This window comes from Elephas maximus, chromosome 11, assembly GCF_024166365.1.
Source record: "Elephas maximus indicus isolate mEleMax1 chromosome 11, mEleMax1 primary haplotype, whole genome shotgun sequence".
Lineage (NCBI taxonomy): Eukaryota > Metazoa > Chordata > Mammalia > Proboscidea > Elephantidae > Elephas > Elephas maximus.
In genome coordinates, this window is record NC_064829.1 from 11,906,462 (window position 1) to 11,921,709 (window position 15,248).

Consider the following 15,248-nt stretch of genomic DNA (forward strand, 5'->3'; position numbering starts at 1 on the left):
GATATTTCTGCTTAGGCGATTTGGTTACAAAATGCTCCCACTGAACTCAAAATTGGGAGCTCCAAATAAAGCATATTTTATTTTCTTTAGGGGGGGAAAAAAACCCTCTGTTGCAGAGTTAGAATTATGGAAATTCTGATTTGTAAAAGAAAGTTTGGGACTTGTAGTTATTCTGTTTCCTTGTCCCAACCACAGTTGCATTTTGTAATTTATCACGAGCCAGTATGTTTTCTTAAATTCGATAATCTTGTGTTTTATTATCCCGCCAAACAGGTCCTTTCCTGTCTCTGGCCTTTGTGTGATGGTCATTATCGTTGGTGTTGGTGTTGTGTGTGGTTTGCTGCATGGCCGTATGTGGGTCAATTGATCCATGTGTGAACTGATCTACCACTGGTGTTTTAACACTGTGTCTCTGTAACTGTTTGCGCTGCTAGCTGCTACACTGAAGCAACCATGCTGTTCTCAAGGCAGTCTACCCTTGATGATTTAGATGGACCAGACACTGTTCCTAAAACCAGTGAGCGGGCTCGACCTAGGCTCCGTAAAATGTTCAGCATGGATGCGTCCTCGTCATCAGCTGACAGTGGCAGTTTAGCATCAAGGTGCTTAACTCATGCATGCTTCGTTTCCTCATTTTATCACCTCCCCCTCTGTGTGTTGCAAACCTAGGTTCTTTTGATGTCTGTTTGTTTGTTTGTTTTTAAAGAATTTGCATGCCTAACAAAAGCATAACCACCTCTCTTTCTGAGACTTAGTATAGTTCTCAGGAAAGTATTATGTTAAACTAACCGCTTCTTAGTTTCTGTCAGGGATTTCACAAAGTTCTCATTACTAACATTGTCCTCTATTTTTAAAGTATTTCACTGTTTCCATTTTCAAAACCCATAAGCATGTTCTCCTGTTAATGTAGAGCTTATGTAGGCAGCCCTGAAAGGGGGGCGATCTGTCAGGAAATGTAGGAAACTTTTTCTCCTGCTTTTATGAAAAGATACGTGCAGTAGAAAAAGATCTGAAAATCTGCCATATGCATTCAGCTTTAGTTGATACAGGAAAAACCCTGTCCACATTGTATGTGCATAACTAACACAAAAGTCAGAATATATTTTATCATTGGCTTTTGAAAAAAATATTACTATCACCTTTGAACAAAGTTTGTTCTTTGAGAAAAATCATTTCTAAACAATAAGAATTATTGTTCATTCCTAAATAATCATTCAGAAATCAAGTTGTTTGCATACAACCCATAAACTTGGTTTTGAGTCCCCTTAGAGTAGTTGGCAGGAGCTTGGACCCACCAGAGCCATTCAGCTTCTCCTGACACCAGAATGACCCAATCCAAAGCCAACTGCATTCTGAGTACTTACAGCGGCAGAGCAGACAGCGCCACCTCCCTGTGCTGGCAGCTACCTGTCTTAATCCTGCGCTGCAGTGCACACGGGCGGTACATCCTTGGCAGACACGTGCTCTGCTGTGCACCTGCTCAGCCCAGAAGGCACCCTCGGCCTCTCAGGGCCGGATCCACTCATCCTGGAAGTTAGACATGGTGTGGGGTTGACTCCAGAGGTCTGAAAGGTCCCTGTGTTGATGGGTCAATTTCACAGTCATCGTAGGAGGCTGTGTCTTATTGAGATAAGTCTGAGCAAAACCCCACATTGGCCCGCCATTCCCAGAGCCCTAGGATATTGAACACCTGAGTAAATCAAGTTCCTCGGTCACAGGATGCCAGGAAGTGCTTTGCCTTAGTCTCATTCATTCATTTGTTGACATGTCAAACTGGCATCTGTGACAAGAAAAATGGATCCAACTGTGCACTTGAGAACCACAGAGCTTAGGGACCCTGGATGATGATCATATATGGCATTGAGATAACAACAGTACATCTCTAAGAGTCTGAGAGACTGCAGGCCAGATTCCAAGTATCCAGATCATTTCTGTCCCCTCTCCCTTTTGGGGACCGGACTCAAGGCATGCCATGAGCTTCACTGGTGTGGCTGCTCTAGTTTTACGTCTAACGTCTCCTGCAGGACCTGGCAGGCAAAGTTGGGGAGAGAGAAATGTAAGAAGGAGACAAAGAGTACAGAGGAAAAGAGCAGAACATGAAGTCAGAGTAGAAAAGCTTATGGAAAATGAACACAGAAGGAAATCAGTTGAAGTAGTTGAGAGGAGAGAGAACAGGTGTACATTCTGCGGGGGCTGGGGGAGGGGTAAGGGACAAGCAGTTAAAAGGGAGAAGGGCCAAGGAGAAAGTCACCCTGGGGAAAAGAAAGAATGATGGGCTTTTCCATGTGTGGAAGCCCTGCTGGTGTAGTGGTTAAGAGCCTTGGCTGCTAACCAAAAGGTCGGCAGTTCAAATCCACCACGTGTTCCTTGGAAACTCTATGGGGCAGTTCTACTCTGTCCTATAGGGTCGCTATGAGTCCGAATTGACTCGACCTCAGTGGGTTTGGTTTGGTTTTTGGTTTTTCCATGTATAGAAAAAACACATATTTTCCATGTATAAGCTAAGGAAAATCAGTGGGAAATGGTGGGGAGCTAGAGAGATGGTGAAAACTCAATTGAATGTAATCATTACAATAAGCAAAAGGAATGAATGGAAAAGCAGGGAAGAGAAAAAAATGCTAAAAGGGTGTGGCATTTTAAATAAAGCATGCAGTGATTTCGTTTAGCAAGGTTTTATCATTCCTCTGGGCCAGTCATCCCCTACAGGTCTGGGTGCGTCCATTGTGTAGGACAGAAAGTAGAATACATCTTGGTCAAAGCCTACATCACAAAACTGGCCAGGCTTATCACATCCATATAAGCTTTTAAAATATAGTTTAAAATACATGTATAGCTATGCTACAGTAAGTATGTCCTGATCTGGAAATAAACACTGGAGTTCATAGCTGTGAATCTTGATACTATCTTTTTTTTTTTAATGTGCATAAAGTAGGTTTGGCTCCTTGTGAACCACGTGAGTTGCTATGGTTTTAAGCTCTATCGACTTTTTCTCCTGAGAGACAGCTGTTTGCATTTTCTGCGGAGAAGCAGGTAATGAATATACTGAAGGAGCAAAGCAGATGGAATGCAGAAAACAAATGGGGGATTTGGTTTTTTCCCATGCCTCCATTTTGACTGGGGAGTTCTGCTAAGGTCGCTTCACAACTTGAAAGCACGCGGAGTACTCTTGAGGTTGAGACAGGATTCTGTGCCCCTCTGTCTCCTGACAGCGAGCCCACGCAGTGCACCATGCTGTACTCCCGCCAGGGGACCACGGAGACCATCGAGGAAGTGGAGGCCGAGCAAGAAGAGGAGCTGGTGGGCCCGGCGCCTGAGCTCGAGGATGCGGACGATGAGTATGAGGCTGAGGACGAGGCGGGGGCCGAGGAGGTCTCCCTCACCCCTGACGCCGAGTTGCCACAGTACTCCACCATGGATGGGGATGTGGAGGCACCACCGTCCTACAGCAAGGCTGTCAGCTTTGAGCGCCTCTCGTTTGGCTCACAGGAGGACTCCACAGGCAAGAACCTCATGGCGGTTAGCCCGGACGACAGCCGCACGGACAGAATGGAGTCGAGCGTCTTACCTCCCTTGACACATGAGCTGACAGCCAGTGAGCTGCTTCTGAACAAGTAAGAGCCCAGTAAGCAGAAAAGACAGTTACCATTGAGTTGACTCCAACTTAGGCATCCCCGTGTGCGTCAGAGTAGAACTGCACTCCGTAAGGTGTTCAGTGGCTGCTTTTTCAGAAGGAGATTGCCAGACCTTTCTTTCAAAGTGCCTGTGGGTGGACTGGAGCCTGCAGCCTTTTGGTTAGCAGCTGAATGCGTTAACCATTTGCACCACCCAGTGAACCCTCAGCGAGCAGAGCAACACTACATAGAAATAATCACTTAAAGGTGGACTGAATTTTATGTAAAGAAAAACTCATGCAAAAAAAAGCTTAACTAGACATTTAGAGGAAACAGATATAAGCTTCAGTACTTCTGTGACTGCATGATAGAAGTAGAAAAGCCTTCACTAACTCACGTTGAGGCATCTTTCCCTAATAAAGTCTGATATTAGGAAGGTCTGGATCCATAGGTTGTCTCCAGGAGAAATACAAGGGGCGTAGGACATGTAGGGGTGGGTGCAGCAGAAAGGATCAGGCAAAATGAAAAGAAGTAATTTGGAGAAATTAAAAACAACTGTATTATCATGCGGTTTATTTTTACAGGATGTTTCGTGACGATGAGCTAGAAGAGTCAGAAAAGTTCTATGTTGCCCAGCCGCGATTCTTGCTGCTTTTTTACGCCATGTACAACACTCTAGTGGCCCGCTCAGAAATGGTGTGCTATTTCGTGATCATTCTCAACCACATGGTCTCCGCCTCCATGATCACCCTCGTGCTCCCCATCCTTATCTTCCTTTGGGCCATGCTGTCTGTCCCAAGGCCCAGCAGGCGGTTCTGGATGATGGCCATTGTCTACACAGAGGTATGGGTTGATAGAGGCCTCTGCTCAGCACTCGGGAAGCCCACAGCTTTGTCCCTGAGCGCTTCTGCTCCAGGGGCCTGCCCTGACTCCTGAAAAGGAACAACTAGTTGGATGAATATTCTTAGAAGCACAAGTGATTATAACTAACAGTTACTTAGTGCTGGCAATTTCACATATTTTTTCACATTTAGTCCTGCACAAAATAGGTACTAATGTCATTCCCATTTAACAGATAAGGAAACAGCTTTACCGAGATTAAATAATTGCCTCACAAATGCTCAGCTAGGGAGTGGTGAAGTAGGCTTTTGAACCCTAGTTGACAGACCTGGAATATTAACCACTAAGATAATAACAGCCTCATTCAGACTCGAACATACTGCCTGGCACTGGTGGGAGTTCAGGGAGGTACATGGGATTAAACTAAACCAAACCCATTGCCATCGACTCAATTCATTGCCATCAAGTCGATTCAACTCAGAGCAACCCTATAGGACAGAGTAGAACTGCCCTATAGGGTTTCCAAGGACCTGCTGGTGGATTCGAACTCCCAACCTTTTGGTTAGCAGCCAAACACTTAACCACTGCATCACCAGGGCTCCTGGAATTAAACAGTACAGTACAATACAGTAAAGTGCTTTGAGTATAGCTTGATGTAACATACGTATTTTCTATTTTTAAACCTGTAAGCCAGTTTCCACTCATCAAATTATAAATGAGCTCCCATTTAAAATCTGCATCACTGGAGGGGAGAATTGCCAGCTGGTTTTCATCACACGTGAGGGAGCAGGTGGCACGCTGCCAGATGATACAGACCACCTTCTCTCCTGCCTTATTAAAGAGGGAGATCACACATTCCCAGGAAAACTACAACATTGGAAACAAAAACAAGACTCGGCAGACTTTGCATTGTGGGGTACTTTGCCCGAAGCTCACGGCCAGCTCAATGGGCAAGCTTTCGTTTCATTTATTTTTATTTGTTTTTGAGAACTTCCAATGAGCAATAACGTGGTGAGAAAAAAGAGATAGGAGGAAACTGAAAATTACGTACATGAAAGCTCTGCGGTTTGCTCATAAAGATTACAAATTAAAGCAGCATGTAAAACAGAAACATGTATGTTTCTGAGCAAGTTTGTCCAAATTACCATATTTTAATAGATGAATAATTATGTGAATATCTAACTAAATCAGTGTCAGTCAACTCCTCCAAAATACCGGAAGTGAACCATCTTTTAACGCAGTGGTGTGCGTAACCACGTGTGGGAGTGAGATGCTGCTCTGGCTATAAAGCAAACCATCTGTAAGGAAGATAATGAGCTTACTCCACAACCGCGTGTGCGTTCCCACCTTCGAAGCTGTGAAATGGGCACTGCTTGCTTAATTTTTTTTATATTCCTGTTTCTAATACATAAGTACTCCTAAAAGAAGTAATCATCATTTTTCTACCATTTGCATTTAGGTGGCAATCGTGGTCAAATATTTCTTCCAATTTGGGTTCTTTCCCTGGAATAAGAACTTGGAACTGTACAAAGATAAGCCTTACCACCCACCAAATATCATAGGAGTGGAAAAGAAGGAAGGCTATGTCCTTTATGACCTCATTCAGCTCCTGGCTCTGTTCTTCCATCGATCAATTCTGAAGGTACTGCATGTGAATGGTTGACCCACATGTATTTCTGTTAAGAGCCGCCTGGTCAATTTTCCTGGGGAGCCTAAGCATTAGGATTGGTCATGGGGCCTTCTGCTCATGTGCTCTTTTCTTGTTTGTTTGTTTAAACAGAAAGTTGTGCTCATTTAAAGGGACATTTTTACAAACACTGTGGTGCCCAATAATGGAACTTGTAAGGAACCTAGGAGAAAATGTCCCCATGGTTTTATCCTGGGATGAACATGCCACAGTTAATCCATATTTGTGGAGAATTGCCAGAATGGTGTGCAGTATCTTAATGCCAAACACATTGAATTCTACCCCTAGTTTAAGCCAAACACGAGGGAGCTGCCATTTGGGGAGGGTCATCTTGCCTCTCATCTCCACCCTAACTTCTGCCTACCTTCTTCCAGTAGAACTGCTTGTGTTGGGTAGTTTCTTGTCATGAAATCATAGGCTTTAATGAGAGACCACATACTGAATGGTCACAGGAAGCCCAGGGCTGTGCTTTCTATAAATGTATTTTTGAGGAGCCATTCATTATACTGCCCTATAAAGACCCTTAAGGAGCACTGGTAGCACAGTGGTTAAAGCACTCAACTGCTAACCAAAAGGTCAGTGGTTCAAAACCACTAGCAGCTCCTCAGGAGAAAGATGTGGCAGTCTGCTTCCATAAAGATTTACAGCCTTGGAAACCGTATGGGGTCACTAGGAATCAGCATTGACTAGACAGCAGTAGTTTTTTTTAATAAAGACCTTTATGGGGAAAGAGTCTTTTCTCATGCCCAGTAACTATTGTCCTTCTCCTGAGTACCTGTATGATTTTTTTTCTTCACACATGGTGAATTGTGAGCTAAGCCTGTAAATATGCCACTCAACTCTAAAAAATGGAAATTACTGCTTAGCATACATTCATGTATTAATATGCCTGTTGGCACAACTTTACTTTCTCTTATTTCAGATTGTCTCCTTCTATAAAACACTTTAGATTCATTTTGGCTGGTAATATGAAAAATGCATTTAAGAATAATAAATTTTTTATAAGAAGAAAAAAACTACCCTGTAGCTTTTTAAAAATTCAGCCTTTTAAAAATGCTTCTATGAAAACCAAACAACTAAAACTGTATAGAAATTTCAAAAGTGGTTTAAACTTTCCTTGCTGTAATTCTTATAATTAACTGGAAGAATTAATAAACTTAAATAAATATGCTACTGAGAAAGTGGTGAAAGAATTGAGATAAGTTAAAATGTCAGAAAACTTTTTAAGTGATTTGAATACAAATCAGTATAAACTAAAAAATCCCACTATGAAAAGCTGAAATGTTTGTTATGTTTCTAAGAAGGATATGTTCATTTAATATGGTAAAGGAAGTAATATATTCATAAATAAGTATTTAGGACTCACCTGTAAGTTAGGTGACTTTGTCTTTGGGTGGCTTGAACCAGCTGGTTTGTGACATATTGGCCTGGAGATCTTAGCCTCTGAAGTCCGAGTTGGAAGAAGACCCTCTGGCCTGGGCACCTCGGATACAGTGAGCCCCTGGAGGTCTCCACCCCCAGTAACAAGAAGGCCGTCTCAGGGCAGCTGTGGTCCAGGGAGCATCTCGCTCCAGCAGGATCCCTGGTTTCCAGCCATGCCTCCTCCTCACTTGTCCAACTCCTCTGATCCAGCTTCCTTGCAGCAGAAAGCAGGCTCGCAGAACACAGTGTGGTCTTGAAAGCACTGGTGGGCCATCATTTTTGAATTGAGTGTCTGCAGATTTGTTTCTGATTTCCACAGTGGGCAATTCAAGGATTCACATCTTTCTTTGCAGGCTAGGGTGAGGGAAAATCATCATTCAAGTAAAGACATTTGGTGAGCATGGGGTGGTGAGGCTAAGTTCACCAACTGATACGTCAAATGCTAGCCTCCAGGAAAGCACATGGACAGATATATTGTAGAAAGCAGTGTTGCTCAAGAAACAAATCAAATGAGTTTCCTTTCATCTTGGCTGTATCGGCCAAACAATATGTGTCTCCATCTCAATTACTTATCTACACACACCCCACTGCATTTGACTAGCCCATTACAGAGCTCTAGAATCTTAGAAAGATTGGTTCTCCAATCTTGAGGGGTAGCCTGCCTGACTCGCTATTGCAGGTCAGGCACTACGGCCTGAATTGCGCCTTTTTATGCTTTCTCAGTGTCATGGTTTGTGGGATGAAGATGACATCATCGAGGGTGGCACCAACAAGGACGAATCAGAAGACGAGCTCTCACTCAGTCACGGCAGAAGGGACTCCTCTGACTCCCTGAAGTCCATCAACCTGGCAGCCTCGGTGGAATCAGTGCACGTACACTTCCCGGAGCAGCAGACGGCCATCCGGAGGGAGAGCTCCAGCTGCAGCTCTCAGGCGTCCCAGACCTCCAACTTTTCCTCAAACAAGTCCAAAAGAGGTATCTGTTACAGCGTATCCCTGCCTTCGTACCTGGTGCCAGTGGGTTGGGGCAGGCGGTTTGTTGGGGGTGCTATCAGAAGACAGATCCCGTGGTGTGAAAGAAATTGCCTGGGAATCAGGCAGGCCAGCAGTCCAGTCCTGGCGTGGCTGTGTGAGCTGGGCAGTCACCCCATTGATCACGTCTGATTCTGCTCCGGTCCCAGGGTTTCAGCCAGTTGTGGAAAACGGCCATCACACCACCTTGTGCCCAGCACAAGAGAGCTTTGAAATCACACCCAGAGATCCTGCTAGGTGTGCCCAGAGTGCTGCAGGTGACAGTGTGTTGTGAAATGTGTTTAATCAGTGGGAACTTTCAGCTAGAATACCTAGTTATTTCCTAAGCTAGTTATTAATTTTGTAGTAAATAGTGAGTATGACCAAAAGGTCAGCGTGCGCTGCAGGCAGCCACTGTTTGGGGAATCGGACTTTTGCACTTGTGGTACTGACGTCTGAAGCTTTCAAACACACGAGTGGTGTGTGATGGTCCTCAGAACCCTGCTCGGGGCAGACCCTGCCAGGTCATGCCATGTTCATTTTGCAGTGAGAGGAATGAGAATGTGGAAAAGGCCAGCACATAGGCTCAACCAGGGCAACCCACATATCTACTTCCCCGTGAAGGAAAGTGGTGCCCAGAGTCCACGTGGCTCAGCATCACTCTTAAGGCCACCTGTGTGTTCACATTCTCCCAACAGATTCACGCACTCCATGTGCCATGTGGCTCCAAGTGCTGTTGTCGTGTTCATGCTGACGCACCTGTTCCTCATGATACACCTTGGTTTCTTTCTATTTCTAGGCAGCACAAGTACCCGAAATAGCAGTCAAAAAGGAAGCAGTGTTTTGAGCATTAAGCAAAAAAGCAAAAGGGAACTCTATATGGAAAAATTTCGGGAACATTTCATCAAAGCAAAAGCATTTACCATAAAAAAGTGAGTAAGTAAAAATATTTGGGTTGTGTGTTTTATTTTAGGGCAGGAGAAAGTGTATTAATCATTTCATATAAGCCAGAGGTCAAGAGCAAAGTGACTTCTCATCATAAATTTCATATCATCCTCTTAAAGAAGAATAAAATGATCCATTACTGTATTGTTTTTAAAATAATTTTTCAGTAAGTGTGGTTAATTTTTATATCCATTGTGGTGAAAACCACGAAGTGGTGAAAACACTTTTTCTAAGTAAACAGAATAGAGAAGTAACTTGAAGGGCTGGCAGCTTGTATTACCATGCGTTATGGTGAATCCAACCAAGACACCAGTTGTCATCTCATCAACTCTGACACATGGCACCCCCAGAGGAGGGGCCTAACACTGTGTGTTAGAGTAGAACTGTGCTCCCTGGTGTTTGCAGTGGCTGGATTTTCAGAATTGATCTCCAAGCCTTTCTTCCAAGGAGCCTTTGGGTGGATGTAACCTCCAAACTTCCAGTTAGCATCTGAGCATGTTAATTGTTTGCATTGCCCAGGGAAATGGCCAGTACCCAGCAAAGTGCCCAGGCCCCATCCAACTGTCAGGCACACAGAGAGGTAGCAGCCATGATCTGGAATGGAAGAGGGGCAGCATGTCTGGGAGCCGAGCCATGAGTGCACCCTGAGACCAGGTGTGCTGTCACTCCCCAGCACAGCCTTGAATTGCAGGCAGAACTGAGAGCAGAGGAGAGGGAGCAGAGGCGGGGCTGCAGGCCAGGGCAGGAAGGCATGGTGCTAAAGGACAGAGAAGGTGCCGGCAAGGGACCAGAAAGAGAGAAGGGACCTAACTCTCCGGCCTTGTCTAGCCATCCAGGTCCAGGCATCTTCTCAGTTAATTCCCATCTGGCCCTGTGAGTCAAGTGTTATCCTTGCCCATTTTACAGTAGAGGAAACTGAAACACAGAGCTAAGTAGCCTGCTCAAGGCTCACAGATAGTAATCGAATACCATTACAAACCCAGACACCGAATTTACAGAGCTTTATACCACTGTTATTCTTCAAGAAGTAGCTTGTAACACTGTTACCAGAAACAGCCTTAGTGACTACCTTGGCATAAGGACAGTGATTCAGTGGTGGAATTCCTGGTTTCCATGAGGGAGACTTGGGTTTGATTCCCGGCCAATGCACCTCACGCATAATCACCACCTATCTGTCAGCGGAGGCTTGCATGTTACTGTGATGCTGAACAGGTTTCAGCAGAGCTTCCAGACTAAGATGGGCTAGGAAGAAAGGCCTGACAATCTACTTCCAAAATTCAGCCAGTGAAAACCATAAGGATCACAATGGTCGGGGCTGGCTCCTGCTCTAACAGAAAGTGTGCACGAGTTTACTGCCAAGGTAGTTGTAGTTGTTAGCTGCCATTGAGTCGGCCCCCAACTCACAGCTACCCCATGCAAAACGGGAATGAAATGCTGCCCAGTCCTGTACCATCCCATGAATGGTTGGGGGCTGACTCAACGGCAGCTAGTAACAACTACCTTGGCAGTAAACTTGTGCACACTTGCTGTTAGAGCAGGAGCCAACCACAGTGGGGCCATGCTGGGGTACTGGGGGGACCAAAGAATGCGGGTCTGCTCCTTACACCCACTGACTGCAACAGCTGGTCCTTCTCCCACCCTGTCATCCTGACACAGCGGGCGGGTCTCTGTTTTGCAGGACTCTGCAAATATATGTGCCTATCAGACAGTTCTTTTATGACCTCATCCACCCAGACTACAGCGCCGTGACCGATGTATATGTGCTCATGTTCCTGGCGGACACTGTCGACTTCATCATCATTGTCTTTGGCTTCTGGGCCTTTGGGGTAGGTCGGGGCAACACCACCACACATCCTTGTACTAGGAGAGAGGTCTCTCCTGTGTGATGGCACTCAGGCCTGACGTGTTTTCTCTTTCTAGAAACACTCGGCAGCAGCAGATATCACCTCTTCACTCTCGGAGGACCAGGTACCAGGGCCATTCCTGGTAATGGTCCTCATTCAGTTTGGAACCATGGTGGTGGACCGGGCTCTGTACCTAAGGAAGACTGTGTTGGGAAAGGTCATTTTCCAGGTCATTCTTGTGTTTGGAATCCACTTCTGGATGTTCTTCATCTTACCTGGTGTGACTGAGAGGTAAAGATCCGAAGACATGGGCCCATTTTAATGTAAATACATTCCACAAGATTATCACCATATGTGCATTTGCACAACCTAATCACAGATACAGGCAAAGGCATGGTAGAGCAGCACCATGGGTAAGGAAAGTCAAAGATTTTAATTGGAATTAAATTCAGTGTCAATCCAAAGTGTGAATTGACTCTTCAAAATAATTTAATTGGATCTTAGTCTGCATTAATGGAAATAGAGTTTTTTGCATGACAGAGGGGACTGCCTTCAGGATCAGAGCTCACCTGGAGTCCTCTGGGTGGCATCTTCCTCTGTACCTTCTAGACACAGAGATGAAGTGGGACATGGTCCTGAGAGTATGGAACCATGTCATGTGAGCATTGTGTGGGAAGTGCGGACTGTTTAACTAACTGGTAGAAGAAAACAGAGGGACGGTGGGCATGGATGACAATAGTATCTTCCTAGAGGATAGTCCCCACACATGTCTTTCAGTTTGTTGCACTGTGGGGGCTTGCTTGTTGCTGTGATACTGGAAACTATGCCATTGGTATTCAGACACCAACAGGGTTACCCATGCAGGGAAGGTTTCAGCTAAGCTTCCAGACTAAGACAGACTAGGAAGAAGGACCTGGCAGTCTACTTCTGAAAAAAACTAGCCAGTGAAAACCTTATGAATAACAGCAGAACATTGTCTGATGTAGTGCCGGAAGGTGAGCCCCCTAGGTTGGAAGGCACTCAAAGGACGACTGGGGAAGAAGGGCCTCCTCAAAGTAGAGTCGGCCTTAATGATGTGGATGGAGTAAAGCTTTCAAGACCTTCACTGGCTGATGTGGTATGACTCAAAATGAGAAGAAACGGCTGCAAACATCCATTAATAATTGGAACCTGGAATGTATGAAGTATGAATCTAGGAAAATTGGAAATCATCAAAATGAAATGGAACCCACAAACATCAATATCCTAGGCATTAGTGAGCTGAAATGGACTGGTACTGGCCATTTTGAATCAGACAATCATATGGTCTACTATTCCGGGAATGACAGCTTGAAGAGGAATGGTGTTGCATTCATCATCAAAAAGAACATTTCAAGATCTGTCCTGAAGTACAACACTGTCAGTGATAGGATAATATCCATACGGCTACAAGGAAGACCAGTTAATGTGACTGTTATTCAAAATTGCGCACCAACCAAAGATGAAAAAATTGAATATTTTTATCAGCTTCTGCAGTCTGAAGTTGATCAGACATGCAGTCAGGATGCATTGATAATTACTGGTGGTTGGAATGGAAAAGGTGGAAACAAAGAAGGATCAGTAGTTGGAAAATATGGCCTTGGTGATTGAAAAAATGCCGGAGATCAAATGATAGAATTTTGCAAGACCAATGACTTCTTCATTGCAAATACCTTTTTTCACCAACATAAACGGCGACTATACACATGGACCTCACCAGAATACACAGGAATCAAATCAACTACACCTGTGGAAAGAGACCATGGAAAAGCTCAACATTATCAGTTAGAACAAGGCCAAGGGCCGACTGTGGAATAGACCATCAATTGCTCATATGCAAGTTCAAGCTGAAACTGAAGAAATCATAGCAAGCCCACGAGAGCCAAAATACAACCTTGAGTATATCCCACCTGAATTTAGAGACCATCTCAAGAATAGATTTGATGCATTGAACACTAATGACCGAAGACCGGATGATTTGTGGAATGACATCAAGGACATAATACATGAAGAAAGTAAGAGGTCATTGAAAAGACAGAAAAGAAAGAAAAGACCAAGATGGATGTCAGAGGAGACTCTGAAACTTGCTTCCAAACATCGAGCAGATAATGCAAAAGGAAGAAATGATGAAGTCAAAGAACTGAACAGAAGATTTCAAAGGGCGGCTTGAGAAGACAAAGTAAAGTATTATAATGACATGTGCAAAGAGCTGGAGATAGAAAACCAAAAGGGAAGAGCACGCTTGGCATTTCTCAAGCTGAAAGAAGTGAAAAAAAAATCAGGGTTTGAGCTGCCATAGTGAAGGATTCTATGGAGAATATATGAAACGACACAGGAAGCATCAGAAGAAGATGGAAGGAATACACAGAGTCACTATAACAAAAAGAATTAGTCAACGTTCAACCATTTCTAGAAGTAGCATATGATCAGGAACCGATGGTACTGAAGAAAGAAGTCCAAGCTGCATTGAATGCATTGGCAAAAAACAAGGACCCTGGAATTGACGGAATATCAATTGAGATGTTTCAACAAATGGATGCAGTGCTGGAAGTGCTCACTTGTCTATGCCAAGACATTTGGAAGGCAGCTACCTGGCCAACCGACTGGAAGAGATCCATATTTATGCCTATTCCCAAGAAAGGTGATCCAACAGAATGCGGAAAATTATCTAACAATATCATTAATATCACACACAAGCAAAATTTTGCTGAAGATCATTCAAAAGCAGCTGCAGCAGTGTATCAACAGGGAACTGCCAGAAGTTCAGGCTGGGTTCAGAAGAGCACATGGAACCAGGAATATCATTGCTGATGTCAGATGGATCCTGGCTGAAAGCAGAAAATAACAGAAGGATGTTTACCTGTGTTTTGTTGACTATGCAAAGGCATTCGACTGTGAGCATCATAACAAATTATGGATAACATTGTGAAGAATGGGAATTTCAGAACACTTACTTGTGCTCATGAGGAAACTTTACATAGATTAAGAGGCAGTTGTTCGGACAGAACAAGGGGATACTGAGTGGCTTAAAGCTAGGAAAGGTGTGAGTCAGAGTTGTATCCTTTCACCATACTTTTTCAATCTGTATGCTGAGCAAATAATCTGAGAAGCTGGACTGTATGAAGAAGAAAGTGGCATAAGGATTGAAGGAAGACTCATTAATAACCTGAGTTATGCAGATGACACAACCTTGCTTGCTGAAAGTGAAGAGGACTTGAAGCACTTACTAGTGAAGATCAAAGACCACAGCCTTCAGTATGGATTACACCTCAACATAAAGAAAAGTCCTGACAACTGGACCAATAAGCCACATCATGATAAATGGAGAAAAATTGAAGTTGTCAAGGATTTCATTTTACTTGGATCCACAATCAACAGCCATGGAAGCAGCAGTCAAGAAATCAAAAGACGCATTGCATTGGGCAAATCTGCTGCAAGGGACCTCTTTAAGGTGTTGAAAAGCAAAGATGTCACCTTGAAGACTAAGGTGCACCTGACCCAAGCCATGACATTTTCAGTCTCATCATATGCATGTGAAAGCTGGACAATGAATAGGGAAGACTGAAGAAGAATTGACACCTTTGCACTGTGGTGTTGGAGAATATTGAATATACCATAGATTGCCAAAAGAACAAACAAATCTGTCCTGGACAAAGTACAACCAGAATGCTCCTTAGAGGCAAGGATGGAGAGACTGCATCTTACATACTTTGGACATGTTGTCAGGAGGGATCAGTCCCTGGAGAAGGACATCATGCTTGGTAAAGTACAGCGTCAGCAGAATAGAGGAAGACCCTCAAAGAGATGGATTGACACAGTGGCTGCCACAGTGGGCTCAAGCATAACAACGATTGTAAGGATGGCACAGGA

The 15,248-nt window shown here is 44.2% G+C and overlaps 1 protein-coding gene across 7 annotated transcripts in view; it reads left to right on the forward strand.

The window, feature by feature from the left end:
• PIEZO2 (piezo type mechanosensitive ion channel component 2) overlaps positions 1–15,248 on the forward strand; it is a 664,674-nt gene that overhangs the window by 593,107 nt on the left and 56,319 nt on the right. For 6 of the 7 annotated variants that reach the window (XM_049901175.1, XM_049901174.1, XM_049901180.1 and 3 more), the window contains 7 exons: positions 3,210–3,611; positions 4,196–4,454; positions 5,911–6,093; positions 8,284–8,536; positions 9,371–9,503; positions 11,195–11,342; positions 11,437–11,651. In XM_049901175.1, coding sequence (XP_049757132.1) covers positions 3,210–3,611; positions 4,196–4,454; positions 5,911–6,093; positions 8,284–8,536; positions 9,371–9,503; positions 11,195–11,342; positions 11,437–11,651 — 1,593 coding nt within the window. Of the gene's footprint in view, positions 1–434; positions 603–3,209; positions 3,612–4,195; positions 4,455–5,910; positions 6,094–8,283; positions 8,537–9,370; positions 9,504–11,194; positions 11,343–11,436; positions 11,652–15,248 lie in introns of all 7 variants that reach the window. The other variant, XM_049901181.1, reaches the window with a different exon arrangement.